The sequence below is a fragment of the Hyla sarda genome, chromosome 2, assembly GCF_029499605.1.
Source record: "Hyla sarda isolate aHylSar1 chromosome 2, aHylSar1.hap1, whole genome shotgun sequence".
NCBI lineage: Eukaryota > Metazoa > Chordata > Amphibia > Anura > Hylidae > Hyla > Hyla sarda.
The window spans coordinates 380,930,049-380,957,127 of record NC_079190.1 but is presented as its reverse complement, the minus strand read 5'-3'; the positions used below and the strand labels follow the sequence as shown (position 1 = coordinate 380,957,127).

Here is a 27,079-nt window from a genome sequence, read left to right as displayed (position 1 = left end):
GACAGCTCAGCACGCCGCCGGAGCCAGAAGTAGCGTGGACCCCGAGAACATGTTATTTTAAGACCAGGGATGGGGGAGGCAATGGGGCAGCGGCGGTGGTTGGACTCAGGAGGACCCGGGCGGTCTCTGGCCAGAGGATAGGCAGGGGGGGCAGCGGCGGTGGTGGTTGGACTCAGGAGGACCCCAGGACAGGCAGGGGGAGAGAAGTGGGTGGCGGCGGCGGTCTCTGGCCCCGCAAAAATCCGCTGCAGTTCATTGATATAAAGCGCCCGCTTTAAATCATTGATCTGCAGTGGCTTCTGCGGGGTCGGTGAAATAGCCAATAACTTATACCGGAATATCGGTATACGTTATCGGCTATCGGCCTGAAAGTTCACAGATTATCGGTATCGGCCCTAAAAAATCAATATCGGTCGATCGTAGAGAGTCCAGCGGAGGTGCTAGGAGGTAAAAAGGACAGACTTAAAGTGTACCCGTCAGATCCAACAAAAATATTTTTTTTTTTTAAATATATCACTCAGTACCTAATCCTGACCATGTACATCTAATTTTTATGTGTCTAGCACCTTTATTTATTTTATTATACTTTTAATTTAGCTCACTAGTCTGAATTCCTCTCAAATGGAGGGGGCGTGGCCTCACTGTGCAGGTCTCCGCCCCCTCCTTCAGTATGTTGTCTGCTCACATCTCCCCTAGCATTAGCAAAACTACAACTCCCAGCTTGTCCTCACTGACAATAGCGGGACACAAGCTGACAGTGGGAGGATTTTTCCACACCAGCTGTGAGCCCTGCACTCACAGCTGTCAATCAAGGAAGTGTGTCCATGACGCCTCTACACAGAAGGACTAGTATGTGTCCAAGCAGGCAGGGAGGGCAGTTGTTTGACTGGCATTTTCATTATGAAATACTGAAAATGTTCTAATGAAAGCAATTGCAAAACCTAGTGGTTTTGCATGCTTTACAACATATCAACAGTTTTTGTATCTGATAGTGCCCATTTAAATATTTAGCATATAAAGATACAACGATCAGCATCCTGCACTCACTGCTAAATACCGGACTCGATGCTCCTACATGGAGATCAATGGAGGACCAGGCTACAGAAGATACGTGGGCGCTTGTGTGCCCACGTATCTTCTGTAGCCTGGTCCTCCATTGATCTCCATGTAGGAGCGTTGATACCGGTATTTAGCGGTGAGTGCAGGATGCTGATCGTTGTGTCTTTATATGCTACCTATACTACATTGTATCTACATATGACAAGATCAGCTGTGCGCTGCGGTGCCAGAAGCAGGACCTGGGGTGATCTGCTGGTGGGAGGATTATGAAACAAGTTGTTTCTAATGAGACAACTCTATAAAGAAGGAAAGAGGACAAGAGGAAGTGCAGCCATATTGGTTGGCACTTTTGATTTTGCTTCTAAGTACTTGAAAATCTACTGTTATATCATCATTATTGAATATCAAAGTGACAGTTTTACTATCTGATGCTGAGAAGTAAAATCACAAGTGAACTCTATATGGCTGCACTTCCTATTGTCATTTTTGTGGACAGTTTTTTTTTCAGTTGCAAGCAAACGAAAGTAAAAGAAACAAGTAGCAAACAATGGCCGATGCTGCTCATGTGATTTCTCAAAAAAGAAAATATGCAGCGGATGCAGCAGAAACAGTAGATTTTTTAAATTCTTTATTATAAGTCCATGCAATACAGACAAAACGCTTATCTGCCTGGGATATCCGCCGCTAGATATCTTTTCTTGTGATCTCCCTGCTGCACCCGGCATTTGTTTAGAGCATCGGGTGCAGTGCCGGAAGCACGCTCGTGATGTCATGGCTGTGCCCTCTCAGCGGTCATGCCAGCTTGTGATGTCATGGACACACCCCCTCATTGCAAGTCTATGGGGGGTGTGCATTGATGGCACGTGGCCGTGACATCACAAGCGGGTTTGTGACTGACGTCACGAGCCTCTGCCCCGTATCGCCGGTCATCCGGCACAGAGCAAAGTTCGCTCCATGCACGGGATAACTGGGGTCCTGCAGCCAAGACCCCTGCAGGGGGACCCCGTGATCAGACATCTTATCCTCTATCCTTTGGATAGGAGATAAGATGTCTAGGGGTGGAGTACTCCTTTAATCATGTTCCCATCAGTAAGAGTGCTTAGGTGCCAGAAACGGAGCTGAGCCTTTGTCTGTATTGCATGGACTTATAATAAACATCTGCTGGATCTGTTGCATATTTTCTTTGATGGTGTCTCCAGTTCCTGGGATCAAGGATCCGTGCAGTGGTCAGTGAACTAATTTGCAGGGTGATCAGGATCAATCTTTTGCTGTATTTGCCTTTATGAGATTTGTGCATTAATTATACACTACGGAACATACTAAAAATGCAGCTCAATCTGCAGGCATCATGTTATAGAGCAGGAAGAGCCGAGCAGACGGATATATAGTTTTGTGGGAAAAGTTCCTGGATAAATCGTCATTTATTTATGTAAATCTCTACATATTCTGGGCTAAGTAGTCATGTGAACGGTGCTAATCAGTGATTGACAGCTGTCTGTGACTGTGGGCATATAGAAAGAACGGTCAAACACAAATAAGGACCGCCCACATGACTACTTAGCCCAGAATGTGCAGAGAATGACATTTCAATGTGAAAAGACAGCACCTCTATAGCACAGTACATAGCATGTATAAATGTTTCTTACCATAGAAAACTGCTGTAGCCTCTTTAATGGGGTCAGGAATCTTCTCCATACTAGGCAAAGCAGCACCCTGTTAATATATAAATAATATCTTTACAAGCCGATTATTATACAGCCTATATACAAATAACAGTGTCTGCTAAACATCTGAAAAGTGGCAAAAAAGGGGAGTGATGGTTTACTTTAATATTTAGTAGAGCACATTATATACTTTATAGACCTTACACAGTAAAGCATATGGCTTTTTAATTTTTACTGCTGTGTCTATTAATTTCCTATACAAATTAGCCATATTGGTGAGGATAGTTGTGTCATTTTAGGTATATTTAAGCTGGTTGTGTATGTCACCTAAATAGAGGCTTGAGAAAATCTGTGTGATACCTCAGCATCGGGCCGCTGGACAGATGACATCGACTGGATGGTGCTCAGGTCATGCTCCAGTTTGGAGATCAGGTCTTTTTGCTCGGCCACTGTAGAAACGGCTTCTGTGAACTGGATCTGTAACTCTGCAGTGCGAGCTGGAAAATAGTACAAAGAGAAGACATATCAGCTGATCGGAAGGAGAGCCATGAGCGCCAGATATGTACTGCTACATCACTAGTTGTACATACAATCCAATCAATAATCAGCTTAGATATATAGAGAACGGGTGTTTGTTAATGGCTTTGGACTCACCAGGCACACAATACGATTTCCCCTCATCACAGATATTCATATACTTTCCTGAAGATCCTATATATTTGTTCTTCTCTGTTCCGGACTGGAATGGCCCAGCAAGTCTTGCTTTTGCATCTTTTTCTTGTGTATATATATTTTGACACATCTGGTGCATTGGGTGGGTCACGAGCAATGGACCTCCCATTCATTACATTCAGCCAAATTTGCAACATTTAACCCCACCCTGGGAATGCCCCCAAACTGCCCAAGAGCACCTCCAACTTTTGATGGATTTTGAATAAACTTTGCCCCTTTGTGGACTGTTTGCAGGATTGTCCTGTTAAAACCAAGACTCTTGGTATGTGTACATAAGACCCAATAGGGCAATTTAGTTTTGTTTTTCAAGTTCGTTTAATACAGAAGAAAGTTGACAACCAGAACTATTACCCTTATCAATATGATTTCGTTTATCTGTCCCAATCCTACACAATAACAGTGTTCTTCAAATAGCCTTGAACTACAATTTTGCTTGCCTTGTGGCTCAGTTGTAGTTTTGCAATTGCTCAAGAGCCACAGGTTAGAGACCAAAAACAAAGTCATAGATTTGGATCTTTTACTTTTTATTTATAACCTAAAACTAAATCTTTGCATTCCTAGCTGTTTTTATTCGGATTAATATACCTAAATAAATAATAAAGAAGGTATGCATGCAGCAGAAAATCTGCTACATACTGTATGTAAATCTGCAGCTTAAAATTTGCACCAAATAGTGTGGTTTGCTGCTGTGTATAGAATTGTGTATATGTAGATTTTGAAAAAAAATAACAATATATGTGGATCCACACCATTTCAACCAAATTGCTTCTTTCATTTTTAAAGAGACCTGTGAAAAATGAAAGAAGCGATCTGATTGGTTGCTATGGGCAACGGCACCACTCTTCCTCTACACAGGTTTTGATAAATCTCCCCCATAGTGTTCACAAACAAGCCAATAATTGCTGACCATGCAGTCGCTTCACAAGGTTACACTAGGCAGCAGCTGCGAATGTTTACATTATAATTGTAGTATATAGTAATAGGAATAATAAACATTGTACAGTAGATTCTCCCAATAACGGACACTTACGGGGGGAAAAAAGGTGTCACTATTGGGACATGTCCGCTATTGGGGAAAAAAAAAAGGTTCAAAAATCTTTCTAAATGACTGAATACTGTACTGTACTCTCTGCAGAGTGTAATTACCTATAAAACACAATAAAAAGCGATCTTACAGTAAAATATCCCTTAGCAGACACCTCCCAATAGCGAACAGTTTTTTTTTATCCCCTGGCATAGTCCCTAGAGATGAGCGAACTTCTGGAAAAGGTGGATACAGTCCTAGGAGACTCTTTCCTAGGACTGTATCCACCTTTTCCAGCCCACCGGAGCACCGGAAAGCTGAACTAATTTACGCAGGATAAGTCATCAACTGCCGAGCCGAGAAGTTCGTGACGAATCGAATTTACTGTAAGTTCGCTCATCTCTAATAGTCCCATAAGATTTGCACCCTCCAAATAACAATAGCACTTCCAATAGCCGAAAGGACACACCCATGAAGATGCATTAACTACCCAATAGCAGACAACCAGGCTTATCTCCCGGCTCTACCTTGCGCCCTAAAACACTAAATACGTGGAAATGGACTAGCCCGCTAAAGAGGTGTTGAGCAGCTGATCGCAGTGTTAGAGAGAGGAGAATGGATGCAGTAAGCATGGCACCGCAGGAAAGAGGGGAGATGTGAGGAAAAACAAGGGTCAACCATGGCCCCCCTGAAAACGTTTAACACTGAAGAAGTTGAACATTATTCGAGAGAGTGAAGGTGCAAGCATAATAAATCATTACATTTTCTGAATCATTTATTAAATTGCTGTGTTTGGTTTAAAGCCTTATTACAGTGCAACAGTTTTTCTTTATAATATGGCTTTTCATCGTGTTTTATAGGTAATTACAATTTTGGAGTGAGTACAGTATTTGGTCATTTAGAAAGATTTTTGAGCCTTTTTTTTTTTCACAAAATAGCGGACCCTTTTTTTTTTCTCGGAATGTGTCGGCTATTGGGAGATTCTACTGTATCCGATGAAATGGTCACAGTTAGACAAGTGCAACACACACACAGGACCACTAGATGTCAGTATGTCTTAAAGAATAATAGCATTTGTTCTACTGGTATTGCAGTAAAGAATGGACAGTATCACTATGGCTTGTTTAAATAAAGAAGTCAAACACTAAGGTCATTCTCAATGTTAAGCTGGTAAGTGCCACATGCACTAAACAGATACCTGAAGTGTCCAAAGGGGTGTTTCAGGGAAAAACTTTATTATTATTTTTTTTTTTATTTCAACTGGCTCCAGAAAGATTTGTAAATTACTTCAATTAAAAAAATCTTAATCCTTCCAATAATTATGAGCTGCTGAATTTGAGTTGTTGTTTTCTGTCTGGCAACAGTGCTCTCTGCTGACTTCTCTGCTTGTCTCGGGAACTGCACAGAGTTGAAGAGGTTTGCTATGGGGATTTGCTTTCACCCTGGACGGTTCCCAAGACCGGTGTCATCAGAGAGCACATCGACAAAAGAACAACTCAACTTCAGCAGCTCCTAAGTACTGAAAGGATTAAGATTTTTTAATAGAAGTAATTCTGTTTAACTTTCTGGAGCCAGTTGATGTATAAAAAAAAAAGTTTTTTCCTGGATAACCCTTTAACTAGTTGTAAAGGAGAACATTTAAAATCAGGGCAATTTGTCAGTGACTGGACCATTATACTCAACATATATTCAGAATAGGGAGATAATATCATAGTAGTCTAGAAGTCATAGCAGATCCTATTCTGGAGGCCATTACAGAATATACATTACCCTACACCAGTGTTTCCCAACCAGGGTGCCACCAGCTGTTGCATAACTACAACTCCCAGCCTGGATGGGAAACACTGCCCTACATACTTGTTACCAAGTTGTTCTCTATTATAGTTAACAAGCTAAATTGTCTTCTCTTTATACCTTTCTAGACGCTACACATTACTCCTTTACTGATTCTTGGGGACATCTTTAATAGTACAGACACTAGTACTGTATCTATACTGTAGTATTGTATTGTACTAATTTCTAAGTAATTAGTACAATACAGTACTGATAACGGACGTTATTTGTGACGGGAGAAAAAAACGTATATGCACTATTTTTCTCCGGTCACAAAATAACGTCCGTTATAAATAACGGGCTATGACGGGTTAAAACGGATAATGTAAAAATCCCATAGACTTTAATTGAATTTTGTAACGGACGTTTTTAAGGGTTTTCATAACGGAACATTATAATGGCTCTTTAAAGGGGCACTCCACGCCTTGACATCTTATCCCCTATCCAAAGGATAGGGGATAAGATGTCTGATCGCGGGGGTCCCGCCACCGGGGACCCTCGCAATATAGCACGCAGCACCCACCTGTTACTGCTCCGGAAGCGCTGGGGGGTCTGCCCCCTCAGTGTAAGTCTATGGGAGGGGGCGGGACAGTTGTCACACCCCCTCCCATAGACTTGCATTGAGGGGGTGGGGCGTGACATCACACGGGGGTGGAGTCGTGACGTCACAATCTTCCGTCCACGTGGTCGGGAGCCAGATCCCCCAGCGCTTCCGGAGCAGTAACAGGAGGGTGCTGCATGCTATTTTGCGGGGGTCCCCAGTGGCGGGACCCCCGCGATCAGACATCTTATCCCCTATCCTTTGGATAGGGGATAAGATGTCTAGGGGTGGAGTACCCCTTTAAAGCAGAAGAACTTTATAGTGTGAAAGCAGCCTAATTGGGAGTGTTATATCGATCATACTATTCTACGGTCAGTCTATGGAGAATAGAATGTAGGATTAGAACCCCTTTGGGTGGTGACATCATTTTAATATTCAAGTGACTGCAAAAATGGCTTTACTTGGGTGGTAGAGTTTGGAACAGTAAATAAATTAATGGTTAAACTTTCTGGTCAAACTAGGAATTTTAAAGTCTCGGCTTAATAGTAAGGTCCCAAAGTTAGCACATTGGAAAAACCTAGTTGGGAAAGTAAGGGGGTACGAGGGGCTGATATCTAAATGCTCTAAGAAAGGTATCAGGCAATATGAGGTAGATGGTGATGGTGGGGTGCTCTGTGCCCCCCCCTTTTTTCTCTCAACATTACCAGCAGTGAGGGTGGGGTAAATGTTTATTACTGTAAAAATATGTGTAACAATTTGTAATTTTTTAAAGAGAAATAAATAAAACTACCGATGTGAAAATTGCCTAAGGGAAAGAGTTTAGCGCAGTCATATCCTATATGTATGTGATTCATTGAGTAATCTTTATTGCATTTGTAAAAATATCCCATTTCTAATTTGATGGGTAGTCATGGCATATTGCTATATTTTTTTTTTAACTAAAAAACTATTTGACACTTTTAAGCTTTTGCTTTGACACTTTTATGCAATATCACTTTATTTTTGTTTTGCCAATTAATAAAAAAGGCAGCTTTCATTATTGTCCACTAGATGTCAGCATAGCAGCTTATATTACAGGACAGAAAACCATTCGTGTTATAGACTTGTGCAGTGGTTTACAATTAAATTTACAATAGTAAATGGCTATTGTCCAGATATAACTGAACGTATAATCAGAATATAGCATATTAAAATCTTTATAACAACACCTTTTTTTCTTTATAAATCTATAAAAGATTTTAGTCTACACACTGGCTACTAAAGCGCAGACAACAAACTGGTATTTCCTGTAGCTCATGTGTCGGCTTTACTGTGTAGACTTGGACAATATCAACAGAGTAGGAGGAATTAGGATAGTGAGACTTTAGGACAGTGTTTCCCGACCAGTGTACCTCCATCTTTTGCAGCTTTTGGCTGTCTGGGCATGCTAGGAATTGTAGTTTTGCAACAGCTGGAGGCACACTGGTTGGAAAAGACAGATCTATGATGTAGAGAAGGCAGGAAAGAAATGGTGGCACACAGAACACCCTGTGCTTGTATCCCTCCATCACTCATTGGCCACTGTTCTTTATCACTAACTGAAGTATATACCAGTCTACACACACTCCTCTGTCAATAACTCCCATTTGTTTTAGCTATAATAAAACACATACACCCACCGACGCGTTCGAAACAGAAAATACAGGAGCAAAAATGAAAACTTCCAATATAGCTGCCTATATAAATAGCTAAACACAAAACAATATTTCTCTTCTACAGACATAAATCTACTCTATGACTAACATTCTAAATATGAGATCTTTCTTATCGAGATAACATTTTTGTGTTCACTCTGTTATTGTTGATGAATGCTTTGATAAGGGGTTCCCAGAGGTCCCGGTTAGGGTGTTACTGTTCGTTATTATATAATAGAATACAAATATTTTGTTATAAACAGAAAAGTAAAAAGAAATAACATTGTTGGAACAGATAAAAGGAGTCTGCAAAAAAAAGAAACCTAAAATAGTGTCCAGATAATGATGTCCCCTCTCCGGCTGTTATTAAGGCGATGCATATGATCTTATCTACCCCTAGAAGCAGCGCAGTTGTTACAAATGATGGCTTCAGCCTGTGCTCTAATGTCTTCTCCATTTCCTATTCCCTCTATATCCATGGAAGGGCTCAGACTGATAAACTCAACAATTTAATGAAAGAAAGGACTAATAAATCCAAAGCACTGGAACATTACTTGAAGAAATTTAATAGTTAGAGTTCACCCAATTCCTTACATGTAAATGTGAAATCTGCTGAAAAGGCTTTGGGGCTTATCTGTAGGAAATACTGAGTCATGCAAAGAGTTTTTCTCTATGTTGGGCAGCCTCAGTTTCTAGCATTATTCTTTTACTAGAACTTTGCACATTGAAGGCCTAAACCAGCCTGTATTTCAGGGTTCTATACGTTTTGGGTGGTTGTCTAAAATAAGAAAATAAATATCAGCTTTTCAAAATAAATTTATTTTTACTATGACCATTCCTTCCCTCTCTACTTTTTTTTAGCCCCCCCCCTTTCTCTCTCTTACATTGCCAAATGTAAATTGATAGTCAATGAAACTTGCATCATCTTGCATTATCTTTTTTTTTTAAATATAATTAAAGACATAATCAGAAAATAGCATATTATTTACATATATACATATCTTTATTTAGAATTTTCCAGTTTACACACGGGCTACTAAAGATAAACTGCAATTTCCTGTAAGCACACTTATCTGCTTTACTGTGTAGACTTGGACAATATCAGCAGAGGGAGGGAGGGAGAGAGTGAAAGATCTATGACATAGAGAAGGCAAGGAAAGTAACACCATCCGCACAGATAACCATCTGCATGTATCTCCCCGTCACTCCCTTGTCTCTGGGAGAAAAATCCTTGCTTTCCCTTGCATGGTCATAGGTTTACTGTAACTGAACTCAATGGGAGCAGTATAAATCCATATGCAGCAAGCTTCCACTTATGGCACTGGCTATCACAATTTTGCTACCTTCTGGGTGTGTAGCTACATGACCAGACAGTGAGTTCAGAGATAGATAAACCTATTTAGCCAAGCCACTATTTATAATACCACTAAGGGCAAAATCATAATTTGGGCAATTATTGTCAATAGCAAAGACTACTTTTTGGTAAATCTAGAGCACAGTGGGAAGTTTTTCTGGATTCTGATCTTCCTTCCATCCACACTTAAACATTCCCTGCTCATCTACAATGCACTACAAATCTCAATTTTTTTGCCTGAAGTCCAAGATTGTTCCTGGAAGTAAATATGGAAGCTGCTTCATTAAAGTCAGGTAAACCACTCGGGAGGGGATTAGTCTTGGAATTTCTATCATTTCTGACTATTTATAGTAGGCTAAGTATGTGTGTTCCCGACTGTAGAAATCTTCCTATAGAGTGTAATGAGAGTTGGCCGGCATTACAGCCACATGTGGCCAACAGCCCTTGTGTTTTCACTCTTTAAGGGGTTGTACCACTTCGTTACTTCCTGGTTTCCCAGCTCCTCTGGCCTGTTTGCAATGGCAGGAGGTGGTCGAAAAAGCTAAAAGCGTCTGAAGCAGGGAACAGTGTTAGCTTGTGGGACTATGCCATTTGCACAAGTAAATGCCATTTAAGTAAAAGAACACTACCCAAATTGCACAATTTCCCTGCTTCGGACACTTTTAGCTTTTCTGACCACCTTTGCCCACTATAAACAGCTGGGAGGAGCCGTACAATCATGCCGGGGTCTTCTGTTCCACAGTAAAGTTATAGAGAGAACACAAACATTTATAAAAATGATGTATTGTGAGAAAAGAGGAAAAGTTAGAATTTTATAAAGTGGCAAACTGTCCTAGTTAAGCCAAGACTTTGACCATCAGACCTTCATCTTGCCCCTTGTGTTTCCTAAGCTTTGTCCCAAATAGCTGGAAAGCTTTTCATGTAGCAGGAGGAGGCACAAGCAGATAGTATTAGGCTCTGTTCCCACACAGCAGTTTGAGCCATAGAAGGGGCCAAAACTAAAATGGCTCTTTGTTCACACAGTTTAATTTTAAGACCCCCAAATGTTATGACCATGAAATGAAACTAAAAGTACCACCTAAATAGTTTTTTTTTTTTTAGTTAGCAGAGCTATTAAAACATGCTCTCTGATCTTATTGTAATGTTTTTATTTATTGTGCAGTATTATAAGGATGGACATCTTGCCTGAGCTGTTTTTCACAACATTGAGAGATATGCTTTACAAGCCCAGTGGAAAAAGGCACCATAGTCTGAGGGGACCCTATGCACTACAATAGGAGAGGTTTCTAGGCATGCCATGTGTTAGAGGCCATTCCAGGGTGAAGGGAGCTGAGCTCTGAACATCAGCTATCATGAATGGTGGCAGATCCTCTGTTATCCATACATTTAGAACACGTTTAAAACTCCTGCCAAGTCTGTAGCCTAATGCTAAAGCAAACAGTCTACAGAATTGCCAAACATCTAAAAGACTTCTATGGAGACTTTCAGAAATTGAAGTTTTTAATGTGTATCCTGCCACCGCAACATTACCCTTTAATGTCTCAAAAAACATCCAAACTGAAAATAGTTTTAAAAAAAACTGTGCGTGTACAAAATCAGCCTTTAAAACCACCAATTTCAGCAGCACCAGCTGACTATTTATAGTAGGCTAAGTATGTGGGTTCCCGACTCTCCTTTGTGGCAAATGTGAGAGGAAAGATGGATTAGGCAGGTTGAATTTGTATTTAGTCTCCCTCTTTACCCTACCCCACCAACCATGTGTGCACCATGGCAGAATTCAATTTTTCTCTCCTGACAGAAGCATAGTATTATGCTGTTAGGCTTTGATCCTGTGAGTTTGGAATATCTTGCAATAATGAAATTCAAGTGTATGAGGTTGAGGTTTTTTGAAGGTGCGGCCTATACAAATAATGTAGGTCATACATGATTAATGTAGGTCATACATGATTAATTTCTGCCCCTTGTCCTGCACCATCATCCGCTCTACCAGAGCTCATCAAGGACCCAACATGACAGATAAGTGCAATAATAGTTTGTTGCCTGTCTGGAGCCTCAGATCAGTCTGGGGTCTGATGGAGTCATGTGTTCACTTACATTATGGGGGTTGTTTGAAGGGTTGGTTTATATAGGATGTGGGGCATATGTCTTCAGTAGACATGCTGGAGTCACCATGCTGTGGCCATTATACAGACACTATGATGCGGCTATATTATGGCTGGCTGGAGCCTCAGGTCAGTCTGGGGTCTGATGGAGTCGTGTGTTCACTTACATTATGGGGGTTGTTTGAAGGGTTGGTTTATATAGGAGGTGGGGCATATGTCTTCAGTAGACATGCTGGAGTCACCATGCTGTGGCCATTATACAGACACTATGATGCGGCTATATTATGGCTGGCTGGAGCCTCAGATCAGTCTGGGGTCTGATGGAGTCGTGTGTTCACTTACATTATGGGGGTTGTTTGAAGGCTTGGTTTATATGGGAGGTGGGGCATATGTCTTCAGTAGACATGCTGGAGTCACCATGCTGTGGCCATTATACAGACACTATGATGCGGCTATATTATGGCTGGCTGGAGCCTCAGATCAGTCTGGGGTCTGATGGAGTCGTGTGTTCACTTACATTATGGGGGTTGTTTGAAGGCTTGGTTTATATGGGAGGTGGGGCATATGTCTTCAGTAGACATGCTGGAGTCACCATGCTGTGGCCATTATACAGACACTATGATGCGGCTATATTATGGCTGGCTGGAGCCTCAGATCAGTCTGGGGTCTGATGGAGTCGTGTGTTCACTTACATTATGGGGGTTGTTTGAAGGCTTGGTTTATATGGGAGGTGGGGCATATGTCTTCAGTAGACATGCTGGAGTCACCATGCTGTGGCCATTATACAGACACTATGATGCGGCTATATTATGGCTGGCTGGAGCCTCAGATCAGTCTGGGGTCTGATGGAGTCGTGTGTTCACTTACATTATGGGGGTTGTTTGAAGGCTTGGTTTATATGGGAGGTGGGGCATTTTTCTGTAGACATGCTGGAGTCACCATGCTGTGGCCATTATACAGACACTATGATGCGGCTATATTATGGCTGGCTGGAGCCTCAGATCAGTCTGGGGTCTGATGGAGTCATGTGTTCACTTTCATTATGGGGGTTGTTTGAAGGCTTGGTTTATATAGGAGGTGGGGCATATGTCTTCAGTAGACATGCTGGAGTCACCATGCTGTGGCCATTATATAGACACTATGATGCGGCTATATTATGGCTGGCTGGAGCCTCAGATCAGTCTGGGGTCTGATGGAGTCATGTGTTCACTTTCATTATGGGGGTTGTTTGAAGGCTTGGTTTATATAGGAGGTGGGGCATATGTCTTCAGTAGACATGCTGGAGTCACCATGCTGTGGCCATTATATAGACACTATGATGCGGCTATATTATGGCTGGCTGGAGCCTCAGATCAGTCTGGGGTCTGATGGAGTCATGTGTTCACTTACATTATGGGGGTTGTTTGAAGGCTTGGTTTATATGGGAGGTGGGGCATTTTTCTGTAGACATGCTGGAGTCACCATGCTGTGGCCATTATACAGACACTATGATGCGGCTATATTATGGCTGGCTGGAGCCTCAGGTCAGTCTGGGGTCTGATGGAGTCGTGTGTTCACTTACATTATGGGGGTTGTTTGAAGGCTTGGTTTATATGGGAGGTGGGGCATATGTCTTCAGTAGACATGCTGGAGTCACCATGCTGTGGCCATTATACAGACACTATGATGCGGCTATATTATGGCTGTCTGGAGCCTCAGATCAGTCTGGGGTCTGATGGAGTCGTGTGTTCACTTTCATTATGGGGGTTGTTTGAAGGCTTGGTTTATATAGGAGGTGGGGCATATGTCTTCAGTAGACATGCTGGAGTCACCATGCTGTGGCCATTATATAGACACTATGATGCGGCTATATTATGGCTGGCTGGAGCCTCAGATCAGTCTGGGGTCTGATGGAGTCATGTGTTCACTTTCATTATGGGGGTTGTTTGAAGGCTTGGTTTATATAGGAGGTGGGGCATATGTCTTCAGTAGACATGCTGGAGTCACCATGCTGTGGCCATTATATAGACACTATGATGCGGCTATATTATGGCTGTCTGGAAGCCTCCTAAAGCATGCTCTTTTGCTGTAAGAGAAGTTTGTCTATTGTTTACAACAGGCAGTAGACAAATGGTTTTTCAGAGCTGAGGAGGTTTATGAACATCTAAACAGACTGCTGGCGCCAGTCAAATGTACCACTAATTTATGCTAGAAATTATAATAGTGACACTTAACCCCATAAGAACCACCCTATTTTGGGCCTTAAAGACTAAGCAATTCTTTTCATTCTTACGTTAGAAAAGCTATAACTTGTTTGTGTTTCCATCAATGTAGCTGTAAGACAGATTGCGTTTGCTTTTGTTATTTATGAATTCTTATATCTTATAGTGGCATCATTTTAGTAATATAAAATTGTATTGAGCCTTTATTTTTTAGGTGTGTATCAAAAAAAGCAATATTGTCATTGTATTTTTTGTTTGCTGTGGAAATTAACCTTTTTCTATGGTTTGTAATGATTGTATTGGTACCAAATTCTCTTTATAAATGTAGACTTTATTTATTTAATCACAGTAGCTGTTTTAATATATATATATATATATATATATATATATATATGACTCTCCTCGCACATAACAAGCAGGAACAACATTTGGTACCTTCTTACAAAGTTACTGTGATAGGTCATTCCAGAGATCCCATGATCGGAGACCAGCTCCCTAAACAGTACTATGATATCCAAGTCTGTTAGCAACTTCCTGGACACTGGACCACACAAAGTATGGCAATTTTCTTCAAAACAACTGTCATAAAAGGCACATGAAGGCTAGCTTGTCTTATCTGATCAAACAGATGAACTACTGTAGCACATGCTGCTGAAAAAGGTAATGCAAACATACAAATGTAGTGGCTGCCATCATGAGCTTAGTGGCCCCACATCATGGAACTGCAGTATACTTCATGGCCGGTGCAATCCAGGCAAGTGTTTATGAACATTGATGCATACTGTACACTGTTTTATAAGCATCAACGCACCCCACCCATCCCTAGAAACAGTCCATTCGCTACATTTACCAGGCCAGGTATGCATCACAGCACATTTAGAATTGTGTATCTGCAGGAGCAGGGATTACAGCCTTTGACAGGAGTCCCTGATCCTGTATGTACATTTTGTGGTGAACTATACCAATAACATGGACAGTGTATCCATGCTGTTGGCATAGGGCATCAAAGGACAACATTTGTATGGGGTTATGTAACTAAATAGACTATATTACATTTTAATGTTATAGCTGACCTGTGTATACCAATAGTGTCCATATGACCTATTTACAGCATACAGAAAACATAAAAGTAAGTTCACCTACACAGCAACCCTTCTATAAGCCAACAGAAAGGTGCTCTATAAGCAGACCAAGTGAGCCTATACATTACATGGACGACCATTGGAAATGGATTGCCAGAGGCGGTTTACACTGGTGGTAACAGCTGCATAGAACCTAAAACATTATACTTGGCCTCACGCCCCATCCTGGCCGTGACCAGCCATTGCATATCTATTTTGCTCAGGCACTGGGATCCAGATATCATTGTGGGACATGTATCATTTCCAGTGTATAATAGAAGTTTTTTACCCCTCTGCCTGTTGTGTAAATTTGGCGCAGCTGCTTTAAATTTATCATTCTTGTGCAGCTACTTTCTTGAATTGCGTTTAAATTTAGAATTCTCCTCAAAGCATAAATTTACACCGCAGCTCTATTTAGTAGGAGCTTTGTCTGCAGCGTATCTGCACCTAAACAGTAAGTTTTGTCCTCGTTATTAGTTTTAGAATTTTTTTTCTTCATTATGTAGAGTTTTAATCTCACAATAATACCACTTATAACACATCAATTATAACACATCAATTATACCAATGTCCTTATTCTTCATTTAACATCTGTGACACCCCTGTGCAAATCACCTCAAATGTACATGGTGCACTCTACCTTATGGGCCTTGTGCGCCTGCAGAGCACTTTGCGCCCACATATGTGGTATCTCCGTACTCTGGCTAAATTGTGTCCCAAAAAATGGGGATCTTTTTTCCCATTTACCTCTTGTGAAAATGTAAAGTATGCGGCAACACCAGCATGTCAGTGTAAATAATTTTATTTTGATACACTAACATACTGGTGTAGACTCCAACTGTTCCTTTTCATAATGGGTAAAAGGAGAAAAAGCCCCCCAAAATCTGTAAGGCAATTTCTCCCGAGTACGGCGATACCCCATATGTGACCCTAAAATGTTGCCTTGAAATACGACAGGGCTCCAAAGTGAGAGCGCCATGAGCATTTGAGGCCTAAATTAGGGTTTTGCATAGGGGTGGACATAGGGGTATTCTATGCCAGTGTTTCCCAAACAGGGTGCCTCCAGCTGTTGCAAAACTCCCAACATGCCTGGAGAGTCAATGGCTGTCCGGCAATACTGGGAGTTGTTGTTTTGCAACAGCTGGAGGCTCCATTTTGGAAACAGTGGCGTACCAGACGTTGTTCATATTTATTGGGGAGGGGAGGGGGGCTGTGTAGCGGTATGTGTATATATAGTGTTTTTTTACTTATTTTATTTAAGTGTAGTGTAGTGTTTTTAGGGTACAGTCACACGGGCGGGGGTTGACAGCGAGTTTGCTGCATCTCAATCTTGCAGCACTCCCTGTAAACCTCTGCCCATGTGAGTGTACCCTTTCCATTCACAATGGGGGGAGGGGGGGGGAAACATCCAGCTGTTGCAAAACTACAACTCCGAGCATGCCCTTTGGCTGTCCGTGCATGCTGGGAGTTGTAGTTTTGCAACAGCTGGAGGCACACTGGTTGCGAAACACGGAAACGGACTCAGTGTTTCGCAACCAGTGTGCCTTCAGCTGTTGCAAAAACTTCAAATCTCAGCATGCAGTGACAGCAGAAGGACATGCTGGTACTTGTAGTTATGCAACAGCTGGAGGCATACTGCTACAACTCCCAGCATGCCCTTTGGCAATCCGTGCATGCTGAGGGTTGTAGTTATGCAACAGCTGAAGGCACACTGGTTGCAAAACACTTGAAAGTTTTTTACGTAACTTAGTGTTTCCAAACCAGTGTGCCTCCAGCTGTTGCACAACTTCAATTCCCAGCATGCATGGTCTGTCAGTGCATGCTGGGCGTTATAGTTTGGAGGCACAGCTTTAGGCACACGGGTTGGGAAAAAGAGTTAGGAAACGAACAATGTTTCCCAACTAGTGTGCCTCCAGCTGTTGCAAAACTATAATTCCCAGCATGGCCAGACATGCTGGAAGTTGTATTTCGGCAATATCTGAAGGGTCAGATGTTGACGAACTACAACTCCCAGCATGCTTGGGCAGTCTGGGCATGCTGGGAGTTGTAGTTTTGCAACAGCTGGAGGTCCACAGTTTGTAGACCACTGTATAAGGCTGTCTGGGCATGCTGGGAGTTGCAGTTTTGAAACTCCCAGAGGCAGCAGTGAGATTGCTTTACGGCGATCTCACTGCTGCCAATGAAGATGCCGCCCTGCTGCTGCAAACTCACCACCGGGGACGCACCACCTCCAGGACCGCGTGAGGACGCCGCTCGCACCGGGACCGCTCAGGACACCGCATGGCTGGGTAAGTGACGCTGAGGGACGGGTAAGGGACACTTAGCAGAGCGGTGTGTGTCCCGATCCCCGTGATCCGGACTCACACACCGCACTGCTAAGTGTTCTCATAGCGAAACGCTGCTATCAGCTAGTCAGATTTGACTAGCTGATAGCAGCGATCGCTGGGGGGGTGGGATGAAACCCCCCGTGGTCACATGGTAAGATGGCTGGATATCAGTGATAGCCACCATCTTACCGGGCGCTGGGGAAAAGTATAACGGAAAGCAGTAAATTTTAAAAATAAAAGGAGAATGATCTACAGTGTTAAGTGGATTACAAAGCTATTTTAATGTGACGGATCTTGTTCAATGATAAGTTAGTTATCAAACATTTCCTATGTAAATGTATTAAATTGTTGGATCATAAAACAACAAAACCAATATACAAGTGATCTAATGAATAACTGAACTGGAAACAAATATTCTATATGCAAATTATTTTCAAAGTGCTTTGGAATAACCAAGGAGTAAAAAGCAATATAAAGCAAACCAAATGAGGAATTGAGATCGGAAAGTAAAAACATTCTGGTGGTTCCTTAGTAGAACTTTCCTTCAGAAATAGAAAGGATCGCTACGTGCAGTTATAGTTGGCTTATATCTACGGGGAAAAAGACGCACTTGCGTCAAAATATTTGGTGCAAAGGAAAAGTACGCAGGTAATAAATCCATGTGTACTATAGATGTCACTCCAAGGTCCCCTGATTCAGCCACATCTGGAGGACATGCTCTACCAAAACGTGCGCAAAAAAATGCGCAAAAAAAAGGGCTTGCGCAAAATTTTGCGCAAAAAAATACACACAAAACAGGGGTAAAATCTTTGATACATGTCCCCCATTGTGTCTACTTGGATTTTATATTGTATAGCAAGCATAGTGCCCTGAAGATCGTTAGCCATTGAAACTCGCAGGGGCACGCAAGCACCGGGCCTTTTTTATCTGATGTGTTATTTTGGGAGAGATGAATACTGAATTTTTTGAAGTCTTCTTATCTGAAGTAAATTTTTTCATACAAAATTTTTTCTCAAAATGATTAATTCTGGGGCACATTTTGAGTAATATACATTTTAACAAGCTTAGCTAGCTATTCCCAGCTCCCAAGAGGTACATAATAGCTACAGTGGTCCCCGAGACAGTAGAGCCATTTAGAGAGGTTAGGAAGAATTTCCCTACACTAAACTTGGCCCAAGTATTCCAGTTTGGTTAAAGGGGTACTCCGGTGGAAAACTTTTTTTTTTTTTTTTTAAATCAACTGCTGCCAGAAAGTTTAACAGATATGTAAATTACTTCTATTAAAAAATCTTAATCCTTCCAGTACTTATTAGCTGCTGAATACTACAGAGGAAATTCTTTTCTTTTTGGAACACAGTGCTCTCTGCTAACATCACAAACACAGTGCTCTCTGCTGACATCTCTGTCGATTTTAGGAACTGACCAGAGCAGCATATTTTTACTATGGGGATTTTCTCCTACTCTGGACAGTTCTTAAAATGGACAGAGATGTCAGCAGAGAGCACTGTGCTCGTGATGTCAGCAGAGAGCTCTGTGTTCCAAAAAGAAAAGAATTTCCTCCATAGTATTCTGCAGCTAATAAGTACTGGAAGGATTAAGATTTTTTTAATAGAAGTAATTTACAAATCTGTTTAACTTTCTGGCACCAGTTGATTAAAAAAAAAGTTTTCCACCAGAGTACCCGTTTAAGGAATGAGGCCAAATATTATTGTAATAATGTGTATGTTTTAGGTTTCCCACTCTATGATACGGTTGGAATTACCTATTTGATTTTTCAGTTCTGTGACTTGAGTCAGACCGAGTGGTCTGGCTGCTTAAGTAATCATATGGCACCTTAAACCTCTCCTGCAAAGCTCCTTTAAGACAAAATGATGTAATATACAAGTATTTTGTTGTGACACTTCAGGTCATACACAGTAATGCAAGACATAAATAATGAGGACATAGTAAAATTCTCCAGTTATGGTACAGTTCTCTGACTCTTCATCTCAACTACATAATTCTGTTTTGGTTGATATTGGTTCAAGATTAGATTGGAAAAATATATATATTTCAGTAAACTAGCCAGATAACAAGGATATTGTCCTGAGCAGAAAAGAATTACTGCACAAGTAAAACTCTGCAAACTGTTCTCCCCACTTTGGATATAACCATTAATGGACACTGACAAAAATAAAGCCATAGAAAGTCCATATTGCATATTGTAGTCTTCTACGCCAGAGGAATGGCAGGGAGAGAGGTTGTACCTGGCATTGCTGGTTTTAGAAATGTAAAATTAATTTAAAGGGGTTATCCAGGAAAAAACTTTTTTTTTTATATATATATATATCAACTGGCTCCAGAAAGTTAAACAGATTTGTAAATTACTTCTATTAAAAAATCTTAATCCTTTCAGTACTAAGTGCTCTCTGATGACACGTGTCTCGGGAACCGCCCAGTTTAGAAGCAAATCCCCATAGCAAACCTCTTCTAAACTGGGCGGTTCCCGAGACACGTGTCATCAGAGAGCACTTAGACAGAAAAGAACAACCTTAACTTCAGAAGATCATATTGAAAGGATTAAGATTTTTTAATAGAAGTAATTTACAAATCTGTTTCACTTTCTGGAGACAGTTGATATATATAAAAAAAAGTTTTTTTTCCTGGATAACCCTTTTAAACTCTTAGTAACCTTTGTCTCCAGAATGTCCTGCCTTGTATAGATTTTCAGCCCACTCAGTTATATGGGCCATAATTTCTGTAATGGAATCTTTCCATTTAGTCATTCTTTCTCTCTGTTATCTTTAACTTTTCTAAGCCAAACATAGGTCTTCTCAATGTATATTCAAAATAAAAATACTTTGTCTGCGTTCATGCTTTGAACAATGATATATCTGCTAGTTCCTCTTTCTGTTCATGGCATTCACAGCATCAATACAGTCCACCTTCTTTAGTGCTTGTACATCCGCAAAAGGCAGAATACTAAGGCTTTTTTCCAGTGTTTTTTTTTCAAAATTTGTTGGATACCAAAAAAAAAAAAAAGATGCAGTAGGGATGAAAAAAAATGTATTTAACGAAAAAATTTTATAACGAAATTTTAATTAATTTTTTAATAAAGTATGTGTGTTTCACTTTTCTTCTCTCTATTTTATTTTTTAGGTAGTACTACTACCCCCAGCATGGAACAGACTTCCATGAAGGGAGTAGTAGTACCTGTACTAATAGACATATCGCCCCGGCTGTCACTCCTGGCACCCGATATGATCAATCTATCTATTGCAGAGATGCGGAGAGGCTCTATACAGCACTTGCATCTCTGCTCTGTACTCCGACCAGTGATGTGAATAGAACATCACACATTCATATTTTCCGCCGAGAGTGGGGATTGGCTGGATGGTTGCAGCCAATCACAGCTCTCAGAGGGAAATATGAATGAGTGATGTTCTATTCATATCACAGGCCGGCCGGAGTATAGTGCAGAGATGCGAGCGCTGTAGAGAGCCGCTCCGCATCTCTGCAATAGATAGGACGATCGCATCGGGTGTCAGGAGTGACACCCTCTCTGATCTGTCCTTAACTGCAGGTACTACTACTCCCAACATGGAGCACACTCTGCTCCATGCTGGGAGCTGTAGTACCTGCATTATTAGACAGATCGCAGCGAGTGTAACTTCTGACACTTGTTGTGATCTGTCAATTAATGCAGGTACTACAGCACCCAGCATGGAGCAGAGTGTGCTCCATGTTGGGAGCAGTAGTACCTACAGTTAAGGACAGATCACAGCATATGTCACTCCTGACACCTGCTGTGATTCTCCTGTATAATGTATAGATGGGGCCGGCCGCTCTTCTATGATCCCCTGCACTGACGTATATATACACCTAATCATTTTTCCCACAGAGAGTTGTGATTGGCCTATCACAGCTCTCTGTGGGAAATATGAATAGGTGTATATATGCGGCAGTGCAGAGGACCGTAGAAGAGCGGCCGGCTGCATCTATAAATTATACAGAAGAATCGCAATGGACCCATGGAACAGTGTGTTCCATGTTGGGAGTAGTAGTACTACCAAAAAAATAAAGAAAAAAAGTGAAACACACACACACCACATTTTTATTATTAAAGTGCAAAATAGAAGATGAGCACTCGGCACTAGGGTCCTGCTAGTGGAGATAGGACATAATGAACAGGAGCCTGTACTGTACACTGGGCGGTGCAAAGCAGCAATAGACAAAAAAATGATGTAGATGTAGAGAGAAATATGACAGCGCAGCACTCACCCTTAATAGTGGTTAATTCAGATCAAACGGTGCACATGAAGTGATGATCCACAGTACAGTAGGTTCCGGGGGGAGAACAGGAAAGAGGACTCAGGGGAGTCCTTGCAGCAACGTTTCGCGGCAAAAACCGCTTGGTCACGGCTTACAGACCAGTGTGCACGGCCAGGTAATATCCTCTTACCTGGCCGTGTCAGAACTACGCCACGATGATTGACACTTGTGCAGACCAATAGGGCGTAAGTGATGCATTTCTGACTGTCCAACACATCTGCGAATGGAGAATACGGGTGTCACTGTGGGCACAATGCATGTAACTCCAGCTGTTCGCAATGCGAAAGACTGATGGGCGCACGGCGCTAGCCCGTAATCGCGCCATGGCATAGCGATGCCGCTATGTAACCGCAACGGTGATCGGGGATGACTGATGCCACAGTGGGCATGAGTATGTGACCCTCCAGCTGTTGCAAGTATGACGTGCAGCGCTCATTTGTGTAGGACAGTCAAAGCGTTAACAGAACGGGGCAGGTGTGTATACATGTGATAAAAATATACATGTTCTCCACTAATATAAACTCACATATGAATACCTGCAAACACATGTAAAACAAATGTGTACACTTATTGCTCTGAAGTAGTAGCTTCTGTGTAGGTCCCGTCCTGTAGGACAAAAAAGACAGGAAGGGGAAACAAGGGAGGCAGACAGCATAATAATGCTAGGACCTAATAATGCAAACAAAAAACAGGGATCCGGGTCAGCAGAAAGAAAAGTTCATTTCTTTCGTTGAAACCTGCTGGGCTGATTGCGTTCAGTTTAGAAATCCACTTGGCTTCCTTTTTTAATAGAATTGTTTTCCTGTTTTGGCCCGAGCGTGCTGACTTAATCCGAAAAAAGACAGGACCGATGGATCGCCTGCATGAGAGTCCCTTATGTGTTCGGACATCCTTGGCACTCCAGTGCCCAATCTGGTAAGTCTGAAATGTTCTCTAAAGCAAACAAACATGGATCTGGTGGTAGACCCTATATAGTTCATTTGGCAAGGGCATTTAATACAGTAGACAACATGATTTGTCCTGCAGGTGATTTGCCCTGCAAGTCCGTGACATGGACCTGATTACCTCCTATTTGGTAATTCTTTCCTAGGAGAAGAAATTTACAAAAGGAACAACTTCCACATCTATGGTTCCCAATTGAACTGGACTCACTGAGCCAAGTTCTTTTTGGTTCTTGATGTGTCTTATAGGTGCTGTGCGCTAAGACATTTTTGATGGTGGTTGTTTTACGGAATGCTACCACTGGTTTATTCTCAGCAATCTCTTTCAGGCCGGGATCCTCTTCAATTAAATGCCAATGCCTGTGGATCGAATGTCTGATCTCATTGGCCATAGGGCTATATTTGAAAGAGAAGGCAAACTTTTTATGTTCTTCCTGTGGTCTGGATTGTGTTTTGTTGAACAGGGAATTCCTGTCAACCTTTTTAGCTCTTTCCAAAGCCACGTCCAGGGCCTTTTTAGTATAGCCTCTTGTAATCAAGTGTGATTTTAATGTGTCAGTTTGTGACAAGAAATCTTCTTCCCTGCTGTTTATCCTCCTGAGCCGGAGGAACTGACTGTAGGGGACCGCTTCTTTTGTATGTGGCGGATGGAAGGAGTCATAATGTAGGTATGCCAGATTATAAAGACATCATCCACGTATCTTTTGTACATTTTTAAGTGTCTTAAGTAAGGGTTTGCTTTCTTAGAAGCCAGAATGATATACTCAGAAAGTAACCCTTACTTAAGACACTTAAACATGTATAAAAGATACGTGGATGATGTCTTTATAATCTGGCATGGGTCTGAGACAGTTCCAACAATTTGTGAGCTACCTAAACGATTGTAATAAAATGAATATGTTTTTCACGTCAACATACAGTGAAACAGAATTCTCCTTTTTAGATGTGGTGGTGTCCCTACAAGATGGATTGGTTTCCACAAAAGGCTATGGGAAGCCCTCAGCGCCACTGTTTTACCTACATTATGACTCCTTACATCCGCCACATACAAAAGAAGCGGTCCCCTACAGTCAGTTCCTCCGGCTCAGGAGGATAAACAGCAGGGAAGAAGATTTCTTGTCACAAACTGACACATTAAAATCACACTTGATTACAAGAGGCCATCTTAAAAAGGCCCTGGACGTGGCTTTGGAAAGAGCTAAAAAGGTTGACAGGAATTCCCTGTTCAACAAAACACAATCCAGACCACAGGAAGAACATAAAAAGTTTGCCTTCTCTTTCACATATAGCCCTATGGCCAATGAGATCAGACATTCGATCCACAGGCATTGGCATTTAATTGAAGAGGATCCCGGCCTGAAAGAGATTGCTGAGAATAAACCAGTGGTAGCATTCCGTAAAACAACCACCATCAAAAATGTCTTAGTGCACAGCACCTATAAGACACATCAAGAACCAAAAAGAACTTGGCTCAGTGAGTCCAGTCCAATTGGGAACCATAGACGTGGAAGTTGTTCCTTTTGTAAATTTCTTCTCCTAGGAAAGAATTACCAAATAGGAGGAAATCAGGTCCATGTCACGGACTTTATCACCTGCAGGACAAATCATGTTGTCTACTGTATTAAATGCCCTTGCCAAATGAACTATATTGGGTCTACCACCAGATCCATGTTTGTTCGCTTTAGAGAACATTTCAGACTTACCAGGTTGGGCACTGGAGTGCCAAGGATGTCCGAACACGTAAGGGACTCTCATGCAGGCGATCCATCGGTCCTGTCTTTTTTCGGATTAGAGACTGTTAAGTCAGCACGCTCGGGCCAAAACAGGAAAACAATTCTATTAAAAAAGGAAGCCAAGTGGATTTCTAAACTGAACGCAATCAGCCCAACAGGTTTCAACGAAAGAAATGAACTTAATATTTTCTGCTGACCTGGATCCCCGTTTTTTGTTTGCATTATTAGGTCCTAGCATTATTATGCTGTCTGCCTCCCTTGTTTCCCCTTCCTGTCTTGTTTGTCTTACAGGACGGGACCTACACAGAAGCTACTACTTCAGAGCAATAAGTGTATACATTTGTTTTACATGTGTTTGCAGGTATTCATATGTGAGTTTATATTAGTGGAGAACATGTATATTTTTATCACATGTATACACACCTGCCCCGTTCTGTTAACGCTTTGACTGTCCTACACAGATGAGCGCTGCACGTCATACTTGCAACAGCTGGAGGGTCACATACTCATGCCCACTGTGGCATCAGTCATCCCCGATCACCGTTGCGGTTACATAGCGGCATTGCTATGCCATGGCGCGATTACGGGCTAGCGCCGTGCGCCCATCAGTCTTTCGCATTGCGAACAGCTGGAGTAACATGCATTGTGCCCACAGTGACACCCGTATTCTCCATTCGCAGATGTGTTGGACAGTCAGCAACGCATCACTTACGCCCTATTGGTCTGCACAAGTGTCAATCATCGTGGCGTAGTTCTGACACGGCCAGGTAAGAGGATATTACCTGACCGTGCACACTGGTCTGTAAGCCGTGACCAAGCGGTTTTTGCCGCGAAACGTTGCTGCAAGGACTCCCCTCAGTCCTCTTTCCTGTTCTCCCCCCGGAACCTACTGTACTGTGGATCATCACTTCATGTGCACCGTTTGATCTGAATAAACCACTATTAAGGGTGAGTGCTGCGCTGTCATATTTCTCTCTACATCTACATTTTTATTATTGTTGGCTACATTTTAAAGGGGTACTCCGGTGAAAACCTTTTATCTTTTAAATCAACTGGTGGCAGAAAGTTAACCATATTTGTAAATTACTTCTATTAAAAAATCTTAATCCTTCCAGTACTTATTAGCTGCTGAACGCTACAGATGAAATTCCTTTCTTTTTGGAACATTGATGACATCATGAGCACAGTGCTCTCTGCTGACATCTCTGTCCATTTTAGCAACCATCCATAGCAGATGTATGCTAAGGGCAGCATGGTGGCTCAGTGGTTAGCAATGCTACCTTGCAGTGCTGGGGACTTGGGTTCAAATCCCACTAAGGACAACAATAAATAAAGTGTTATTATATTTATAATAACTTCAGCAGAGAGAACTGTGCTCGTGATGTCATCAGAAAGCATTCCAAAAAACGAAGAATTTCCTCTGTAGTATTCAGCAGCTAATAAGTACAGGAAGGATTAAGATTTTTTAATAGAAGTAATTTACAAATATGTTTAACTTTCTGCCACCAGTTGATTTAAAAGAAAAAAGGTTTTCACCGGAATACCCCTTTAATGCCCTGCCCGCAAACATAAATTGATACCTGTTTAAAAATGTATAAAAATTTTGCTATAAAAAAGTAAAATTTCATCACTACTGTATCTTTAATATTTTTTTATGGTACCCTACGAAATTTTATGAAAAAAAAAAAGGTATCTCCATCACTTTTTTGGATCGCTACAGTCCAAAAAAGAGTAAAAACCGCCTGCAAAAACGCCAAAGTTAAAACCCACACCTTTTCTTGGTGTTTTTTTTTACTCCCATAGACTTCCATTGGAGAGACACGCCAAGATTTCAGGGGAAAAAAAACGCCATAGGTTCAACATGCTGCGACTTTGCAAAACCGCTAAGGAGCTGAAAAATGCCCCCAAAAAAAGAGTGAAAAAAATGCCTGAAACACCTTGCGCTCCGGCATTATCCCTCTCTTCCCTGCTGATGGCGGAACTTGGACTCGCATCGCAGAACATGCCCGCATGCAAGTCCCAGCCCTACAATTGCCACGCTCCTCTGCTTCTCTGCCTCCTAGGGCACGTGCGCGCCGGAGCTCTGAAATTTAAAGGGCCAGGACGCCTATAATTATGTGGTACACCTGAGGATATTCTATCAGTTCCTGCACCTCCCACTCTTCCCTGCCGGATATTCAGCCTGAGATTAAGCATACCTTACTATCTGTTGCCTTGCCCGTGTATATTGACCCTTCTGCTATGTTATTTGACTATGCATCTTTGCCGCCTGCCTTGACCTTCTGCTAAGTCCGACTACGCCTCTGCCTCATCCTTCTGTACCACGTCTTTGCCCAGCTACTTGTGTGGTCGAGTCGTATCAGGGGTAGCGACCTGGGTGTCGCCTGCCACAGCAAGCCCATCCTGTCTTGCGGCGGGCTCAGGTGAAGACCAGCGGCACCTTAGACTCCGCTCCACGATATG

The 27,079-nt window shown here is 41.9% G+C and overlaps 1 protein-coding gene across 1 annotated transcript in view; it reads right to left on the bottom strand.

Moving 5' to 3' along the window:
• Window positions 1-27,079, bottom strand: part of CUX1 (cut like homeobox 1) — a 421,420-nt gene that overhangs the window by 35,219 nt on the left and 359,122 nt on the right. Inside the window, exons 15-16 of the mRNA XM_056558501.1 lie at window positions 3,084-3,220; window positions 2,706-2,772 (exon numbers count right to left, since the gene is read on the bottom strand). Coding sequence (XP_056414476.1) covers window positions 2,706-2,772; window positions 3,084-3,220 — 204 coding nt within the window. The remainder of the gene's footprint in view (window positions 1-2,705; window positions 2,773-3,083; window positions 3,221-27,079) is intronic.